At 44.1% G+C, this 18,050-nt stretch overlaps 1 protein-coding gene across 1 annotated transcript in view; it reads left to right on the plus strand.

Annotated features, from left to right (window-relative positions):
- The first annotated feature begins 3,243 nt into the window (after positions 1 to 3,243).
- LOC148161648 (serine protease 53-like) overlaps positions 3,244 to 18,050 on the plus strand; it is a 41,922-nt gene continuing 27,115 nt past the window's right edge. The window contains exons 1-3 of the mRNA XM_088020678.1: positions 3,244 to 3,338; positions 4,194 to 4,453; positions 4,621 to 4,754. Of these exons, the coding sequence (XP_087876804.1) occupies positions 3,244 to 3,338; positions 4,194 to 4,453; positions 4,621 to 4,754 (489 nt within the window). The remainder of the gene's footprint in view (positions 3,339 to 4,193; positions 4,454 to 4,620; positions 4,755 to 18,050) is intronic.

Genomic DNA, 18,050 nt, shown 5'->3' on the forward strand with positions numbered 1-18,050 from the left:
CCTCCAGCAGTAAATTCCTGGACAGACAATGATATATCCAGAGTCACATCATGGACTCAAGCTGTACCTCCAGCAGTAAATCCCTGGACAGAGGCTCTTGCTTCCAGAGTCATGTCATGGAATCAAGGTGTGTTTCCAGCAGTAAATCCCTGTACAGTGATGCTTGTTTCTACCGTCACAACATGGACCCAGGCTACCTCTTCTCTAAATACTTTGACAGACACTAAAGCTTCTACAGTGAGAATATGGACTCATAAGGAATGTTCATTAGTAAAAACCTGGACACATTCTGCAATGTCCACAATTATATCCTGGACTCAGTCTGAATATCAAGCGGTAAATTCTTATATACCGAGTATAACTGATACGGTCATATTTTGGACTGTACTTATATCTGAGTCTAAGAAATCATGGATACTGCTTGAAGCTGGTATATTCAGTATTTCATTGCATCCTCAAAGTGATCCTACTGAATCCTTGATTCAGGAGAAAACCAGGCATCTCTTTTGTCCACATATCCTGGAATTAATAATGTTAATACATGACATTTGCCTGAATTGAAACACTGGTATCATGGAGAGTGCCTTTGTCTCAAGCAGCCAGACTCTTACCCCTATCTAAAACTGATATTAGCAGATATTGGTTTATAGCTGAAACAGAAAGAGTAAATACCTTGGCCCACTCAGAACTTAAAACAGTGGGAACTTGGGCCCAGTTTGAAACTGATAGATTTGAGCCCTTGGCCCAACATGAAACTCCTACAGTCATATCATGGATTCCAACAAAAACTGGTATATCCCACCCCTGGAAAATGTCTGAAAAAGACAAAGTAAGAACCTGGACCCTTTCTGGAGGTGCCTTGCGACCATGGATTCAGATTGAAGCTAGTATATTCAACCTCTGGATCCAGTCTAAAAGCATTACAGTCACACCCTGGACCGAGCCTGAGTCTCAGTAAGACAGAATCTGGACTGAATGAAATACAGGCACATTTTGGTACCTGACTCAAAATGATGCAATTAGGCCTTGGTTCCAGCTTGAATCTCAAATGACATCTTCTGGGACCCAAAATGGTATAAGTAGCTCTTGGACTCAGTATGAAACTAGTACAGTCAGATCCTGGACCAAGCTTGAAATCAGTATAGTACAACCATGGATGCAGGTTGAAACTGCTACAATTAGATCATGGACCCAGTCGGAAAATATAGAAATATACTCCCTGACCCAGTTAGAAGCTGATACAGTAATAAGACACTGGTTCCAGACTAAACTGGATTCAATAAAACCTTGGAACCTGCCTGAAGCCAATAAAATTAGATCATGGACTCAACCTGAAGCTGAAACAATCCAAATTTGGAACCAGACAGAGGGGCAAGTAGTAAAACCTCCAACTTCATTGGAACTTGATACAATTACATCTTGGTTACAGACTCAAAGTGATACAGTTCAACTCTGGATTAAATCTGACTCCCAATCTGTCAGTCCCTGGAATGAGGCTGACAGTATAAATCACCCCTCGATTTAGCAAAGAGGTACTGTGAATCAACCCTACTCAAGAATCCAAACAGTCAGACCCTGGATGAAGCTAGAACCTGATGCACTTAGATCTTGGTTCTACATTCAAATGAATAAAGTCAGACCATCGAACATTTCCGAATCTCAGATCTTCAGCTCCGGGTTGCAGCCTGAAATTGGTATGTTTCACCCTTGGATCTGTCCTGAAACCCAAGCAGTGAGATCCTGGGCCCACCCTGAAACTGGTATGATTGCATCATTTGCTATTCATAAACATGACAAAGTCAGAATATGGATCCATACTGAAGTAGAAATCAGGCCTGACAGGCATTATAAAGCTGATAGAATTATATCATTTGTTCCTTCTGAGGTTGAGCCAGATAGAGCAACTCCCTTAACTAGCCATTTCAGTTCCTGGTCTAAACATGTACCTTTTTTAACCAATAGAATTAATTCCTTCCCCACATCAGTATTTTATAGCTTTGTCAACTGAGATAGGTAAAACAGAAAGCCAATATCAAATCAATTCTCTCCATTTGAGTGAGCTCACAAACATTCCCTTTCTTCCCCTTGCAAGTACTTGGCTCCCTGAAAGACCATTACCCGAAGTTTGTCAAATTACAAATTACAAAAACAAATGGAAGCCCTGGTGTAGCATCTACATCTCTTAGCCCCCTCTCTCCATCATTTTCCTTTCTTATTCCTTGTTCTCTCCCATCACCATGTGCATTGCCCCATTCCTATTTGGTCATTTCTTCTTGTATATTGCCTTTATTCTATATTTTCCCTTCTTGCTCCATTCTTTCTCCAGCAGCCTTCTCTCCTGTTCTCCTGCCTTAGCCTCCTCTTCTGATAGCTCTGTCAAGGAATTGTCTTCCTTAAAATTTACTGAAGAGAACATTCTTTCTCATACTTTTTCATATCTGCTTGCTGCTCCAGCCACCCTTTTAAGAAAAGAACCTTCTCTGATGCCTGGGTCTCAATCTGGAACCAAGTCTCATCAGCCTGAACAAGATCCTCTCAAGTATTCACAACTCAACGTTTCTTTGGCTGAGTGTCACCTAGGTGTGGCCTGGAAAGGGAGTGTCCAGGCTTTCTGGCTCTTCAAGACAGCTGCTATTTCTCATGAAGCCACAGGCAAGTTCAGTGTGGTCATCTATTTGAGTTATTATCCTAAGAACCAAGGTCTTTGTTAGAGCCTAGTACAAGAGTTTCTCTATAGGTCAGAAGTCATGCCCTCATACATGGGCAGGACACAATTCAAACCATTATTTAAATCAGAGAATGGGGAATGGATAACAAAATGTTAACAGATGTCTACATATTCAGAGAAGACTAATTTTTGCTAGAAACAGTTTTTTATAAGTATAGTTCCTTTCAGAGCATATTATAAAAATGCTTTTAGTGCTTAGAAATGGATTACTGTTCTATTTGAGGAGTGAATAGACATATGTTATTTTCAGAGAGGTGTATTCAGACAATCTCTGTTCCCATACCCAACTATATAGGGTTAAAATTTATATTTCCAAGCACTTTCCTAAAGTTGGAAATTTACAAGCACTTTGATAAAGTAAAAAATAGGAAATCAAACTGTTCAGGTAAAGGAGGTAATAATACTTCCTTCACCTATTGAAAATATGGATTCCTTCTGCAGAGTGTGGATTACGACCTGGCCTTGTGCCCCACTGTCCCAACTGCTGGGAGGCAGACATGGGTGAATTTCCTTGGATGGTTTCCGTGCAACTCTCTTTCTCCCGTTTCTGTGCTGGCTCTGTACTGAATGAACAGTGGATCCTTACCTCAGCTAGATGTGCAAATTTCATGTCAGTCTGAGTATGTCATTTCAAGATTCTTTAAAGACGGTACATATTCTTTGTTACAGAAATCAAATTTTGTGTATCTTCCTGCAGTAGTCACATCTGATACATTTTCTTAACTAAAGAGAAAGCATCTCTTCTTTTATCTTGTCATATCTCAAGTATCCATAAATCGGTGCTTTACCTGTTTTTCAGAGATAATTTCAGGATCCAAATCAATAGAACTGTAAAAAGATGCCCTATTTTTGTATAATTTTACCTATAACAAAATGATGGGAAGTTTAAGTAGTACGGTTCACAGTTTTCTATTTTCTGACTTCAACCATGTTATCTCTTAAATATATGGATCTGTAGAAGAATTATAACTCTTTGAAAAATATCCTTTTGAGCATAGATTTATTTCTTCTTTTAGCATAGTGAAGTAAGTCTTTGGACAAACAAGGAAAACAAAGCCCCCAGAAAGGGAATAACTGTCCAAAGTTATTTACATTATTCCTATACAATATTTCAACTCCTAACTTTCAAAATGTATTTCACAAAGTGTTTCTTATTATGTTATATTAGTCCCCATACTGTACATCATTAGTTTTTGGTGTATTTCACTAAGTGTTAAAAGATAAAAATTAGGATGCCTAATAATTTAAGTTAGGAATTTTCCACAAAGAAATGGTTTCCATTGTAAAACTTACCTCCTCATTTCTGAAGGTGTCTAAACACAGTGTTCCTAATAAGACAGAAGTAGTAAAGGGAATAGTAGTACTTTCATGCTCACCTGGACTTTATGTTATTCATGTTAACTCTAGAGTTCTTTTCCACTTTGAAATATGTAATAATAAAATGCTTGAAAAATTTCCCTCCCAGAAAGAACTCAGAAGCACTAGCCCTGGTCCAAGTGGGGCTTACTGATCTTCAGGAGCCTGCTCAAGCTCAAACAGTAGGCATTCCCCGTGCCATGCCCTACCTAGGTCCCAAGGGAACTTTGGGTCCTGGGCTGATCTTCCTGAAACAGCCCCTACATTTTCAACCCTTGGTGCTTCCTATCTGTCTAGAGGAGAACCTGGAGCAAGAGAAAAATATACAGCTGTATGACTGCTGGCTACCCAGTTGGTCCCTCATGAGAGGTGAGTAATGCAGCATATTTACATGAGCATAAGTATGATATATTTGAAAAGAAGGAGTAGTATGCTTTCATGTAATAGAAGGTTTGTGATTATCTTTTCCTTCAGCCATTTTTCTCCCTCTAACTAGGGTAAACCTAAAATCCTCTCTGTTCTCTTTTTTCCACTAGGAAGTCCTGGAATTCTGCAGAAAAGGCATCTAAAAATACTGCAAGTCAGCACATGTGCCCAGGTTTGGCCCAAGCTGAATGAGTTCACTTTCTGTGTGGAAGCCAAGCAAGCTCTTGGCGAGACTGGCTGTAAGGTGATACAGCTGAGGGGTGTGGAAAGCAAAAGTTACTTCTTCAAAACCAGAAGTTACTTCCTAGCCTCCTTTAAAGTGCACATGGACATTTTGCTCTTTGTTTCTTGCAGGGTGACTTAGGGGCACCTCTGGTATGCCATCTACAACAAAAGGACACATGGGTGCAAGTGGGAATTTTGAGTCACTTTGATGAACATTGCACAAAGCCCTACGTCTTCAGCCAAGGGAGACCTTTCCTTTTTTGGCTTCAGGGAGTCACACGGCCCAGCCATGCACCAGGGTCCCAGCAAGGGGCCATGACTACCTCTGCTTCCATCTCCCTTTCAGTCTCTACCTTTACAAACAACTCAGCTTTTACTGCCATTCCTGCTTCTGTTCCGCCAGAGTTCATCTCTCTGCCACAGCCTCAGTGTAAGGCCCAGGAAAATGGTAGTCAGGGAGGTATGAAAAGAAATGAAGAGAAAATGATAATGGAAATAGAAAAGGAGGGGGAGAGTTTTTTCCAGAGAAATGCATGAGTTTTTAATACCAAATAATAGGAATCATTAACCTTAGGACTTCCAAAGGTATTTCATCCTTGGTGTATTATATAACTGCCATATTTCTTTCTGATACAGGTGACATGATTATAATAATTTTCTTAATTACTGTGATACCCATAGAACCAGAATAGTTTAATCACATTATCAGAATAGAAAGAGGGAACAAGGTTAGCATAGACACTCAAACTTTTTATTCTTCTAACAAGAACTTCTTTACTACCACAGAATCTTAACAAAAGTAATGTCAGATTTTTAAGTTGAGAATATACTTTCTTGGTAGAAATATATATAAAAATTTCTCTAATATGCTCTACTGAAATCTGTTACATTGTGACCATCTTTCTTTTCCTTACTATTATGAAATCTGTCATACTATCATCAGTGACAACCTCACTTTTCTTTCCTTAGAAATTTATTTCTAACACAATCATATTACTTCATATTATATTTTCACCTAATTAATCCTATTTATCATGTTCATACTGTCATATCCATAGTAATGGATGCTTTTTTTAAGTTTTTTCTTAAAAATTATTTTATTATGTTATGTTACTCACCATACATCACATCATTAGCTTTTGATGTAGTGTTCCATGATTTATTGTTGGCGTATAACAACCAGTGCTCCTTTCATTATGCTCTCCTTAATACCCACCACCAGGGTATTAATAACCCATCCCCCCAATTCCTACCCTCTAAAGCACTTGTGATGAGCACATGGTGTTGTATGGAAGTGTAGAATCTCTATACCGTACAACTGGAAATACTATTATCATGTATGCTAACTGGAATTTAAATAACAACTTAAAAATATTAAACCGTACTCTGATGTGTAGTTGTTACTTTATGATTTTCAGGTTTGCACTTAGGAAAGTGAAGTTTAGAGTTTGTCACAAAAGTTTTGAGTTGACTAATAGTAGTTAATACATATATAAATTGAAATAATGGTAGAGATAAGATGTATAAAAAGAATAAGGGAAGAGAATAGGTGAGGACAGAATCTAGACTCTCCAGGGAATTACACTGTGTTAATTGTCAAAGTGATGAGGACTTTGAAATATCTGAGCAAAGAACTTCTTATCTTCTTATCTCTACCATATTTCAATTTATATATGTATTACTTCAACTCAAAACTTTTATGACAAACTCTAAACTTCACTTTCCTAAGTGGCAAACCTGAAAATCATATTTAAATTAACAACTGCACATCACACTAAGGTTTAATTTTTTAAAGTTGTTATTTAAATTCCAGTTAGCATACATGGTAATATTACTTTCAGGTGTACAATATAGCGATTCTGCACTTCCATACAACACCATGTGCTCATCACAACAAGTGCATTGCTTCATTCCCATCACCTGTTTCACCCATCCTCCACCGAGTTCCCCTTGGTAACCATCAGTTTGTTCTCTAGAATTAACAGTCTGTTTCTTGGTTTGCCTCTCTTTTTTTCCCCTTTGCTCATCTCTTTTTTTTTTAGTTTTTTTTAAATTTCAAATGTGAGTGAATTATATGGTATTTGTCTTTCTCTGAATGACATATTTTGCTTAGAATAATACCTTCTAGTTCCATCCTTGTCATTGCAAATGGCAAGATTTCATTCCTTTCTGACGGCTGAGTAATATTCCAATGTATATATGTACCACATTTCTTTATCCATTCATCTGTCGATGGGCTGCTTCCATATCTTGGCTATTGTGGACATTGCTACTATAAACATCAGGGAGCATGTACCCCTCTGAATCAGTATTGTTTATTCTGAGGGTAAATATCTGGTACTGCAAATGCTGGGTCATAGTGCAGTTTTACTTTTAATGTCTTGAGGAACCTCCATACTGTTCTCCAGAGTGGCTGCACCAGTTCTTATTCCCACCAACAGTGCAAGAGGGTTCCTCTCTGCATCTTTGCCAACATCTGTTGTTTCTTCTTTTTTTTTTTAATTTTAGCCATTCTGACTAGTGTGGGGTGATAACTCATGGTGGTTTTGATTTGTAGTTCCTTGATGATGAGTGATGTTGAGCATCTTTTCATGTGTCTGTTGTCCATTTGGATGTCTTCTTTGCAGAAATATCTGTTCATATCTTCTGAAAATTTCCTAACTGGGTTTTTGGCTTATGGGTGTTGAGTTTAACAAATGCTTTTTATATTTTTGATACTAACCTTTTAGCACATATATTGTTTACAAATATCTTTCCCCATTCTGCAGGCTGCCTTTTAGTTTTGTTGATTGTTTCCTTTTCTGTACAGAATCTTTTATCCTGATGAAGTCCCCATAGTTAAATTTTGCTTATGTTTCCTTTGCCTCAGGAGATGTGTCTAGTAAGAAGTTGCTGTGGCTTATGTCAACAGAAGTTACTATCTGTGCTCTCTTCTAGGATTTTAATGGTTTCAGCTTTCACATTTAATCCATTTTGAGTTTATTTTTGTGTATGCTGTAAGAAAGTGGTCCAGTTTCATTCTTCTGCATGTGGCTGTCCAGTTTTCCCAACACCATTTGTTGAAGAGACTGTCTGTTCCCCATTGGATATTCTTTTCTGCTTTGTCAAAGATTAGTTGACCACAAAATTGTGTGTTTATTTCTGGATTTTCTATTCTGTTTCATTGATCTATTTTTGTGTGTTATGTATCTGTATAGTCTGTACCAATGCCATACTGTTTTTATCACTACAGCTTTGTAATATAACTTGAAGACTAGATGTACTGCTTCCAGCTTAGCTTTTCTTTTTCAACATTGCTTTGACAATTAAAGCTCTTCTGTATATGTTCACTAACTGAACATAATAATAAAAATATATATGTAAAATAATTTAAAAACAAAGTTCTTCTCTGGTTCCAAACAAATTTTTGGATTTTTCTAGCTCTATGAAAAACCCTGGTGGTATTTTGATAGGATTACATTAAATTTGTAGATTGTTGTGGGTTAGAGACATTTTCACAGTAATTTTTCTTCCAGTGCATGACTGTAGGATGTTCATCATTTTTTGTGTGCTCTACAAATTCTTTCATCCGTGTTTTACAGTTCAGAGTACAGGTCTTTCAACCCTCTGGTTAGATTTATTCCTAGATATCTTATTGTTTTTGGTAAAACTGTAAATGGGATTGCTTTCTTAATTTCTCTTTTTGCTGCTCATTAATTGGTGTATAGAAATGTAACAGATTCCTGCACATTTACTTTGTATCCTGCGACTTGACTTTATCAGTTCTACCTGAATTTTTGTTGGCGTCTTGTCAGTTTTCTGTATGTAGTGTCATGTCATCTGCAGGTAGTGAATGTTTTGCTTCTTTCTTGCTGACTGGATGCCTTTGATTCTAGTGCTTGTCTGATTGCCGGGGCTAGGACTTCTAATACTATGATTAATAACAGTGGTAAGAGTGGACATCCTTTTTCTTTTTTCCTAAATAGGGAAAGAGCTCTGTTTCTTGCCATTGTGGTTGATGTTATCTGGGGTTTTCATATATGGCCTTTATTTTGTTGCAGTATGTTCCTTCTAAATCTACCTTGTTGAGGATTTTTATCATGAATGGTTATTGTACTTTGTCAAATGCTTTATCTGTGTCTCTTGAAATAATCATATGGTTTCATCCTTTGATTGATGGTATATCACACATTGATGTGTGATAATTGAACCACCTACAACTCAGGAATAAATCCCATTTGAGTGGGTGAATGGTTTATTTAATGTATTGTTCTATTTGATTTGCTAGTATTTTATCAGGAATTTTTCCATCCATGTTCATCAGATATTGGCCTATTGTGTTTTTAGTGGAGTGTTTCTCTGGTTTTGATTTTAGAGTAATTCTCTCCTCATAGAATGGACTTGGAGGTAATCCTTCCTTTTCTGTTTTTTTGGAATAGTTTGAGAAGAATAGGTATTAACTCTGAATGCTTGGTAGAATTCATCTGGGGAGCCATCTCGTCCTGGACTTTGGCAGTTTTTTTTTTCATTATTATTACTGATTCAATGTATAAGTTTGTAATCAATCTTTTCATATTTTCTATTTCTTCCTGTTTCTAGGAATTTACCAATTTCTTCCAGGTTGTCCAGCTTGTTAGCATATAGTTTCTCATATTTTTTATAATTATTTGTATATCTCTTTGTATTTTTGTGGTGTTGGTTGTTATTTCTCTCTCATTTGTAATTTTATTTATTTTAGTCCTTCCTCTTTTCTTCTTGATAAATAGCCTGGAGGCTTATCAATTTTATTAGTATTTTTCAGAGAACCAGCTCTTGGTTTAATTGATCTGTTCTGTTGTTGTTGTTTATAGTTTCTATATCATTTATTTCTGCTTTCATGTTTATAATTTCCTTCCTTCTCCTGGTTTTAGGCCTTGATTATTGTTCTTTCTCTAGCTCCTTTAGGTGTAAGGTGAGGTTATTTGAGACCTTTCTTGCTGGTTGAACTAGGTATGTATTGCTATGTACTTCCCTCTTAGCACCACTTCTGATGAAACTCAACAGTTTTGGACAGTTGTGTTTTCGTTTTCATTTGTTTCTATGTATTTTTTATTCCTTCTCTGATTTCCTGGTTCACTCATTCATTCTTTATATTTAGTTTAACTTCCATGTATTTGTGGTCTTTCCAGATTTTTTTTCTTGTGGTTAACTTCTCATTTTATAGCATTGTGGTCAGAAAAAATGCATGGTATGACTTCCATCTTGAATTTCTTGAGGCCTGTTTTGTGGGCTTACTTGTGATCTATTCTGGAGAATGACCCATGTGCCCTTAAAAAGAATGTGTCCTTTGCTCTTTTAGGTTGGAATGTCATGATTATATTTGTTAAGTTTATCTGGTCCATTATGTCATTTAAAGCCCTGTTTCCTTGTTGATTTTCTGTTTGGATGATCTGTCCATTGATGTAAGTGTGGTGGTAAATTCCCCTACTATTATTGTTTTATTACCAATGAATTCCTTAATGTTATTAACAGCTTTATGTATTTCGGTGCTCCCATGTTGGGTGTAAAAATATTTACAAGTATTAGATCTTCTTGTTGGATTGTCCCGTTTATGATTATATAGTGCTCTTCTTTGTCTCTTGTTAATAGTCTTTGTTTTAAAATCTAGTTTGGGGTGCCTGGGTGGCTCAGTTGGTTTGGCGACTGCCTTCAGCTCAGGTCATGATCCTGGGATCCGGGGTCCTGGGATGGAATCCCACATTGGGCTCCCCCTGCTCCGTGGGGAGACTGCTTCTCCCTCTGCCTCTGCCGGCCACTCCCCCTGCTTGTGCTCTCTCTCTCTCTGTCAAATAAAAAAAAATTTAAAAAATCTAAAATCTAGTTTGTACAATAAAAGTATTGCCACTCCGGCTTTCTTTTTATACCCATTTGCATGATAAAAGTTTTCCGTCCCCTCATTTTAATCTGCAGGTGTCTTTAGGTCTCAAATGAGTCTATTATAGACAGCATACAGATGGGTCTTCCCCATGGAAGGACACAACCATTGTGTCACTCTTTGTCTTCCAATTCGAATAGTCAGTCCATTTACATTCAACATAATTATTGATAAATACATATCAGTGTATTTGTTTTGTGGTTGTTTATGAAGATTTTCTTTGGTACGTTCTTGTCTTCCTTTAATGGTTTGCTGATTTTCTTTAGTGATATACCTGGGTTATTTTCTCTTTATTCTTTGCATATTTATTAGTGGCTTTGATTTGTAGTTACCATTAGGTTTGTATATAACATCTTCTACATATAGCAGTCTATATTAAGTTTTTGAACATTTAAGCTTGAAACCATTCTTTACTCCTTTCCTCCTCTCATTTTCATATCTGCTGTTATTTATCTATCTATTTATTTATCTATTTGTTTATTTTTTGAGAAAGCATGAGCAAGAGGGGAGGGGAGGGACGGGGGAAAGGGAGAGTGAGAATTTTAAACAGACTCTATGCCCAACATGGAGCTGGACTTGAGTTCAAACTCAAAACCCTGAGATCATAAACCAGGGCAAAATCAAGGGGCTTAACCAAATGAGCCACCCAGTCCCCATACGGTGTCATATTTTTTTTATTTTTTAAAGATTGTATTTATTTATTTGAGAGAAAGAGAATGAGAGATAGCACGACAGAAGAGGGTCAGAGGGAGAAACACATTCCCTGCCGAGCAGGGAGCCCAATGCGGGACTCGATCCCCAACTCGAGGATCATGACCTGAGCTGAAGGCAGTCGCTTAACAAACTGAGCCACCCAGGCGCCCTGCTATCATATTTTAAATCCTTTTATTTTCTTAGTTCCTTGCATGACATTTTATAGAAGTGTTAATTTTACTGCTTTTATGTTTCCTACCTTCATAATTTTGGTCTCCTGTTTCCACTCAAAGAGTCCCCTTTCAATATTACTTGTAGAACTCGTTTACGGGTCATCAACGCCTTTAGCTGTATTTTGCCTGGAAAACTCTATTTTTTCCTTTTGTTCTGAGGATAGCCTTGCTAGATAGAGTATTCTTGGCTGCAGATTTTCCACATTTAGCACTTTGAAAATATCATGCAACTCCTTCCTGCTGGAAATCCACTCTTATTCTTATGCATTTTTCCTTGTATGTAACTGTCTTCTTTTGTCTTGTTGCTTTCAAAATTTTGTCTTGTCACTGTATTTTGCTAGTTTAACTACAGTATATCTTGGTGTCGGTCTACTTTTGTTGATTTTATTGAGGACTTCTGTTCTGCCACAGTTCATCAATTTGCCACAGCTTCAGAGTAAGGCTTCCAGCCTGGTGGGACAAAACTTGCCCGCATGGAAGCACCCCCCGGATGTGTGCTCTGAGTTCCCCCAGTTTCCCTTCCACCCTTCCCACTGCTACCTGGGCCAGCTGGGGCCCAGTCTCCTCTGAGCCTCAGTTTCCCCACCGCTAATCTGCCTGTCCCCCGGGACCTTCCACACACACACACACACATCAGGACACAGCACCCTGGCTCTTCATCAACAGACCCTCTTCTCAGTTCATTCCCTTCAGCTGCCTTCCTGCCTCAGGTAGTACTGCAGGGGATTTTGCCACAGGTCCTCCCTGACGACCTGGTAGGGGAAACAGGCCAGCTGAGCACGGGACCCAGGCCCCATTCCCAAGCAGCTGGGGCTCAGGCATCACCTCTGCTGACGAAGGCTGCAGGGGCCCCACCTCGGTGATCCTGTTAGACCCGGGCAGCTGGGGTCACACAACGAGTTGAAGAAGTTAGGCTGGTGATATCGTGCCTGCGGCTGGCAGCTCCATGTTCATAGTCACAGAACTCTGGGACTGGAGTAGAATGAGATGCCCTCTATCCTAGAGGACGGGAAAATTTCGAGGCAGCTGTCCCCGGCCTAGGACTCACGCCCTCTCACCATCTCTCCCCCTCAACCTCCCAGCCTCTCTCCATCCTGAGTCAGGTCCCGCCCCCATGATGGGGACCCCGCGCACCTCCCCTCCCGATCCCAAGTGCCCCCCTGCCTGCCCCCCAGCATCCTTGAAGCTCAAGCCCACTCTTAATGGCAAACCTAAGCTGATAATCCTTAACGATCACTTTGTTCTGGAAGTAGGGTTTGCTCCCAAAGAAAAACATCAACCTGCAGCAGTACTTGGGATAGCACAATTCCTCCACCTGCCCCACCGAAGAAATAGGAGGGGAAGGGAGAACACATCTTCTAGGTGTCCCGAGCTGCTTGCCTGGCTGCAGCACTGAACCACTTTGCCAGGCCTCCTCCTGCCCAAACCCTGCTCCCAACGGGCCCCCCAAGTCTCCGTCTCCCAGGACTGACCTCCAAATTGGTCATGTAGCTGAGCATGTCTCTTGTCGTGGTCACCCGTCACGGCTGATATCTTGGGGTGATTCAGGATCTGCCTTGCGTCAAGGAGCCTCGCCAGCATGTGCTACGGAAGGAGAGCCAGGAGCAACCCAGGACTTCCTGGCTGAGAGCAAGCGTCCTGAACATGCAAAAGTGCAGAAACATCAGGCACTGCCGCCTTCCCATCCTCGTCAGTTCCTGCCCTTTCTTCCCACCTGCTCCACCCAGGGGAGTCCCTTGGCTTCCAGCACCTCAGAGGAAGCCTGCGCCCAAGAGGGCAAGGCCAAGGGCCTGATTGCTCTCCGTTCCCATGGTTCCCTGGCCTGTGCGTGTGGCCTGCAGGCAGTCAGAGCTTTGGATGCCTGGATGTGCTCCATCCCACGCTGACGGCTGTGTTTTCTTGTGTGTTTGCCTGAAGCCCCATGGTTTGAAGGGCGCCCTCTGCCCAGAAGGGGGCCGCTCGGCTCACCTGGAGCCTGGCGGGTCACGCACGGCGCAATGGGTGGTCCTGGCAGAGTCAGCGAGTGAGGGAGGGAAAGGTGTAGGTAGGAGCAGGAGGGAAAAGAAAAGAGAGACAGGGACAGAGAGACCGCACACCGGGAGGAAGGGACACAGAGGGAGGGCAGAGAGGACAGAGTGAGGGGGCGGGCGAGGACCCAGAGGGGGAGAGACAGGCAGGGAGGAAAGGTGCTTGTAGGTGCCTGGGCCTGGGGCCTCGACCCGGCTGTGTGGGGCTTGTGGAGACAGAGTTTGCAGCACCGCCGCTGCGCCGTGTCTGAGGTTACGCGGTCTGCTGAAGCGAGGCGGCCCGCTGAATGGCTTGCAACCCACGAGCGGATGAGACTGTGGGTCTGCCCTGAACCCTTTGGAGAACCACGTAGGCTCTGAAGGACAGGGAAGGGGGGTGGGCAGCCTCTCTGTCTGCCCCATGTACCCAGCAATCTTTTCCTTCCAATATCTGCTCTGAGTCAAGGGTTTTTTGGGCTCCACTACTTGTCGTATAGTTTTGTCCCCTGTTCCCTGATGCCCGCAAGGCTGTTGGGAGTACGGCAGGCCCAAGGCTTTGGCCCAAAGCTTCTGCTCAGACACATTGGGACAGGTCCCAGCCCCTGTGTTTTCACCCCCGCCCTGCCCTGAACCTTGCCACTGCCTATGCAGTGCATAGAGGGAATGGGGTCCCACTCCACCCTGGGCGTTTGAGGGAAGATCCCTTCACCCCAGCACTCATGGCCCTGGCCGTGGCTCTGCTGCTGCCCTCCTCCCAGTGTTCCAGCCAAACCCCACCAGCCAGAGGAAGGATACAGCCTGGGCCCAGAAGCCAGGGATGCACCAGATGATGGCCCTCCGGCAAGCCAGATAAGAACTCCGCCTCTGATTCATCCTCTGCTTGAGCCTTAAATAGTCCCTGGTAGCTTGGGCGTCCACTGAGACTAGCGCTAACTGAACGACCTCCAGCATGACAAGTGGGGCCCCCGATGTCTTGGGACCCAGCACTGGCTCTTCCTGCGGCAGCTCCTATAGCTTCTTGTCCTGCTCGGGTTGCGGCACCTCCTTGTCTCCTGGCAACAGGACCTCCACCACTGCCATATCCTCCACCACGATGACCAACTCCTCCCCCGGCCAGACTCACCTCTGCACTGCTGGGCCTCACCCCCCTTCACAGCCTGTGCTGCCATTCCTCCTAACGTAGGGCCTTCGGCACCCTCACCTCACCTCTGGTGCCTGCGTCCCCATTGGCCCCCGCCTCCTCATGACACCCTCTGCGGACTAAGGTGGTCCAGGATTCCGGGGCAGCCCGGGGTTCCCCGGACCACACCTCACTCTCCATTTGGACATGGAGCTGAGCCTCGGCAATGAGCCGCGGCATAAACAGAGGGAATGAGCTGGAGGTGTGAGCACGTGTCTTCCTCAAGCTGTCGGCAGGTGGAGATTTGGCGCCCAGGCCTAGAGGCAGGCACCTATAAGAGACCGCGTGCCTGCGGGATGCATGCACAAAGTGGTTTGGTGCCAGGTGGCTTCTGGGTCAAGGGGGCGTGGGCTCCTGGGACTCGGCCTTGCCTGGATGGAATCCCATGCCCAAGGCCAGGATGCTGAATTGACCCCGGGATAACCCAGTGGCGAGGCGGTTGTCGTGGCTTTAGCCGGGCCTGCACCTCGCCCCAGTGGGAGCCAGACAGCCAGGAAGGGAGCCCGACCGCGTGCCCATTCCGGGGAAGCCTTGGGGTCCCAGCCGCAACAAACACCCTTCGCTCACCCACTCCCATGCCGAACACCCACCCCACCCCCACCAACAACACTGGCGTGAACCGTTCCTGCGGCCCCGTCGAGCGTGCAGTTGCCTCGTATTTTACAGCCAATGGGAAGCTGTCCCTCGCCCTTCCTGAATAGATTCCTATAAGACTTAGGACACCGTGTGCCCCCCGGGAAAGCCTGGTCGGGTGTGCATGGAAAAGTTCAGCCCAAGTCCTGGGGTATCAATAGTGTGATTTCAGGAAACAGAGGCCCCGAAGCCGTCTGCCGGCAAGGGGGAAAGGTGCGGCTAGAGTTTATCCCAGTGCATGCCCTTTGCTGTTCAGGAACAGAGCGACGAAAAGTGCTCTGGCCATCCATTTGCCTGTCCTTCCCTCACGCTCTCCTCTATGTCCTCCTCTCTGACATTCTCTTCCGGCGCTCTTTCTCTGGCACTCTGGCCACACGGCCTCTGGAACATAAAGGCTTTTGGAAGGAAGATGCAGATGCATCTCTGTGCAGCTCCTTTCCCGGGAATTCAAAGCCCTCTCCCCCTTTTCGATCCGGCAGCCAGGCCAGTGAGCCTCGGAAAGGTGCCAAGCTGGTGCCCACACAAACCCAAGCTCACACACAGACATGCAGTGTGTTTGGCATGGAGGAGAGAGAGACCCCTGCCTTTCCCGGAGCCAAGAGCATACAGCAAAGGGGACCCAGATACCCCACTCTGAACAGGAAGACTGGGTGAACCCTTTGGAGAGGGCAGCAGGTGGATGCTGTCTGCCGGCTCGGTGACCTCAGTGCCCACACATTGGAAGCCCAGGCAGCAAGGAGTTGAGGACGGCACCCAGGTGACAGGCAGCACGAACACCTACATCAGCAGAGATGGAGCGTCTTGTGTTGCATGCTGCCAAAGGCACGAATGCCCTGGGAAGGGGTTCCCGGCTCATCTGACCTGCAGAGGAGAAAGCATCCACTCTCGACTCCCCCCGTCTGGGCCAGCTGGGTGAGACCATTAGCGGAACACCAAGTCAGGCCATCATGTCCCCAGAGCTGGCCCACAAATGTGGTGAGAGAATGCCCAGGCGTGTTTTCGAGTTAAAAAATTAGGCGTGGGCCCGTTGGTCTGACGCCAGTGCAAGCCAGTCTCTCCAGGCATCACTGACAAGCAGGTGATATCTGCATGAGTTTGTGTCTGCATTCGTGTGTGTGGCCATCTTCTCTTCCATGTGTGGAGCCCGGGGGTCTGGCTGTATGTCGTGTGTGTGTGTATGCATGACCTCGTGTGTGTGTATGCATGAGCTCGTGTGTGTGTTGCGTGTCGCTCTGTGTTTCCAGTCATTGAGTGTTTCCGTCTCAGTTGGGGGAAGCGTGCACATATATCCAGGCATATTCCCCGACCAGGTCTCCACACGTTTCCCCCAGAGTGGATTTCATATTTGCCCCACAGTCTTGGACCATGGTTACCATCTGTTCACCCTTCACGTGGATGCTATCCACGTCTACTCCCACTCCCGGGTGACATTCGTGCAATGACAGGCCTCTGGCATTGTCCTTGCCGGGGAGGGAAGGTGAGAGGGGCCACAGGACAAGAGGAGAGTCGCCTGGGAATGAGACTCTTGCCCCTTTCTCCATCTTTGGCAGAGCTGGAAATCCCGCAGTCCCTCTCCTTTGCTGCCTGGGGTCTACACACACACAGTCATACACATGTGTGCACATGCAAACCCTTGGACACACGACACACACGCATACGGTCTCCACACAGAGGCATGTGCCGTTGGCCACACACTCTCACAATCACACGTGACTGGAAACACACAGAGACACGAAACCCACACACGAGGTCATGCATACACACACACACGACACACACCCACACACCCGGGCTAGACGCACGGCAAAGATGGCTGCATGCACACACAGAGACAGAAACCCATGCAGACCGGCACTGCTCTCGCTCTCTCACACAGGTGTGCGCACGCACACACACACAAACACACACACAATCTGTGGCCAAAAGGCATGCATGTTGGCTCACACTTCCACTCCCACACACCCCTGTGCATGAACACAGTCAGACCTAATAATACAAAAACACACGTGTCCTGCACACCGGCATGCGCAATTGCCCGGGCAAACACACTCAGCTGCGCTCACAAACACACGCACAACACCTACACAAGGTCTATGTCACAGCCATACCCGCTTGCCCCTGCACTAACACACACATTCCCTCCACACAATAAATCACTCAGACACACGTGCAACAAATACACACGGTCTTAGGCACACAGGCATACACAACTGGCCCTCACCCAGACACAAAACACACACCTGCCCTCAGGATACCCACAGGGAACAGAAACACACGTTCTGCATCACAAAGAAATGCAAACTGGGCTGCACCGACACACACACATGCATGTGCTCATGAGAACATGCACACACGCACCCCACACAAACTCTCTGGCTCACAGTCATGTGCGGTGAGCTTCCCAACACACACAAACACACTGTGCACGTGTAATCCCACACCCACAACATACACAGCCCTTCTCCAGTACAGAAGAATACAAAATTGGCCCCCAAAACATACACACACCTACCGACACACACAAACACACACACACACACAGTGCATACTGCACAGAAACACTCAAGGAGGACACATGGTCCTCACTACACAGGCATACACTGCTTGTCCCTCACTGAGAGACACACACACGCACACATGTGCTTTGTCAATACACATATATGCAATGCACAGAGAG

Source organism: Eumetopias jubatus, unplaced genomic scaffold (genome assembly GCF_037043125.1).
Source record: "Eumetopias jubatus isolate StellerSeaLion01/CBP00866 unplaced genomic scaffold, mEumJub1_p1.0 scaffold_105, whole genome shotgun sequence".
Lineage (NCBI taxonomy): Eukaryota > Metazoa > Chordata > Mammalia > Carnivora > Otariidae > Eumetopias > Eumetopias jubatus.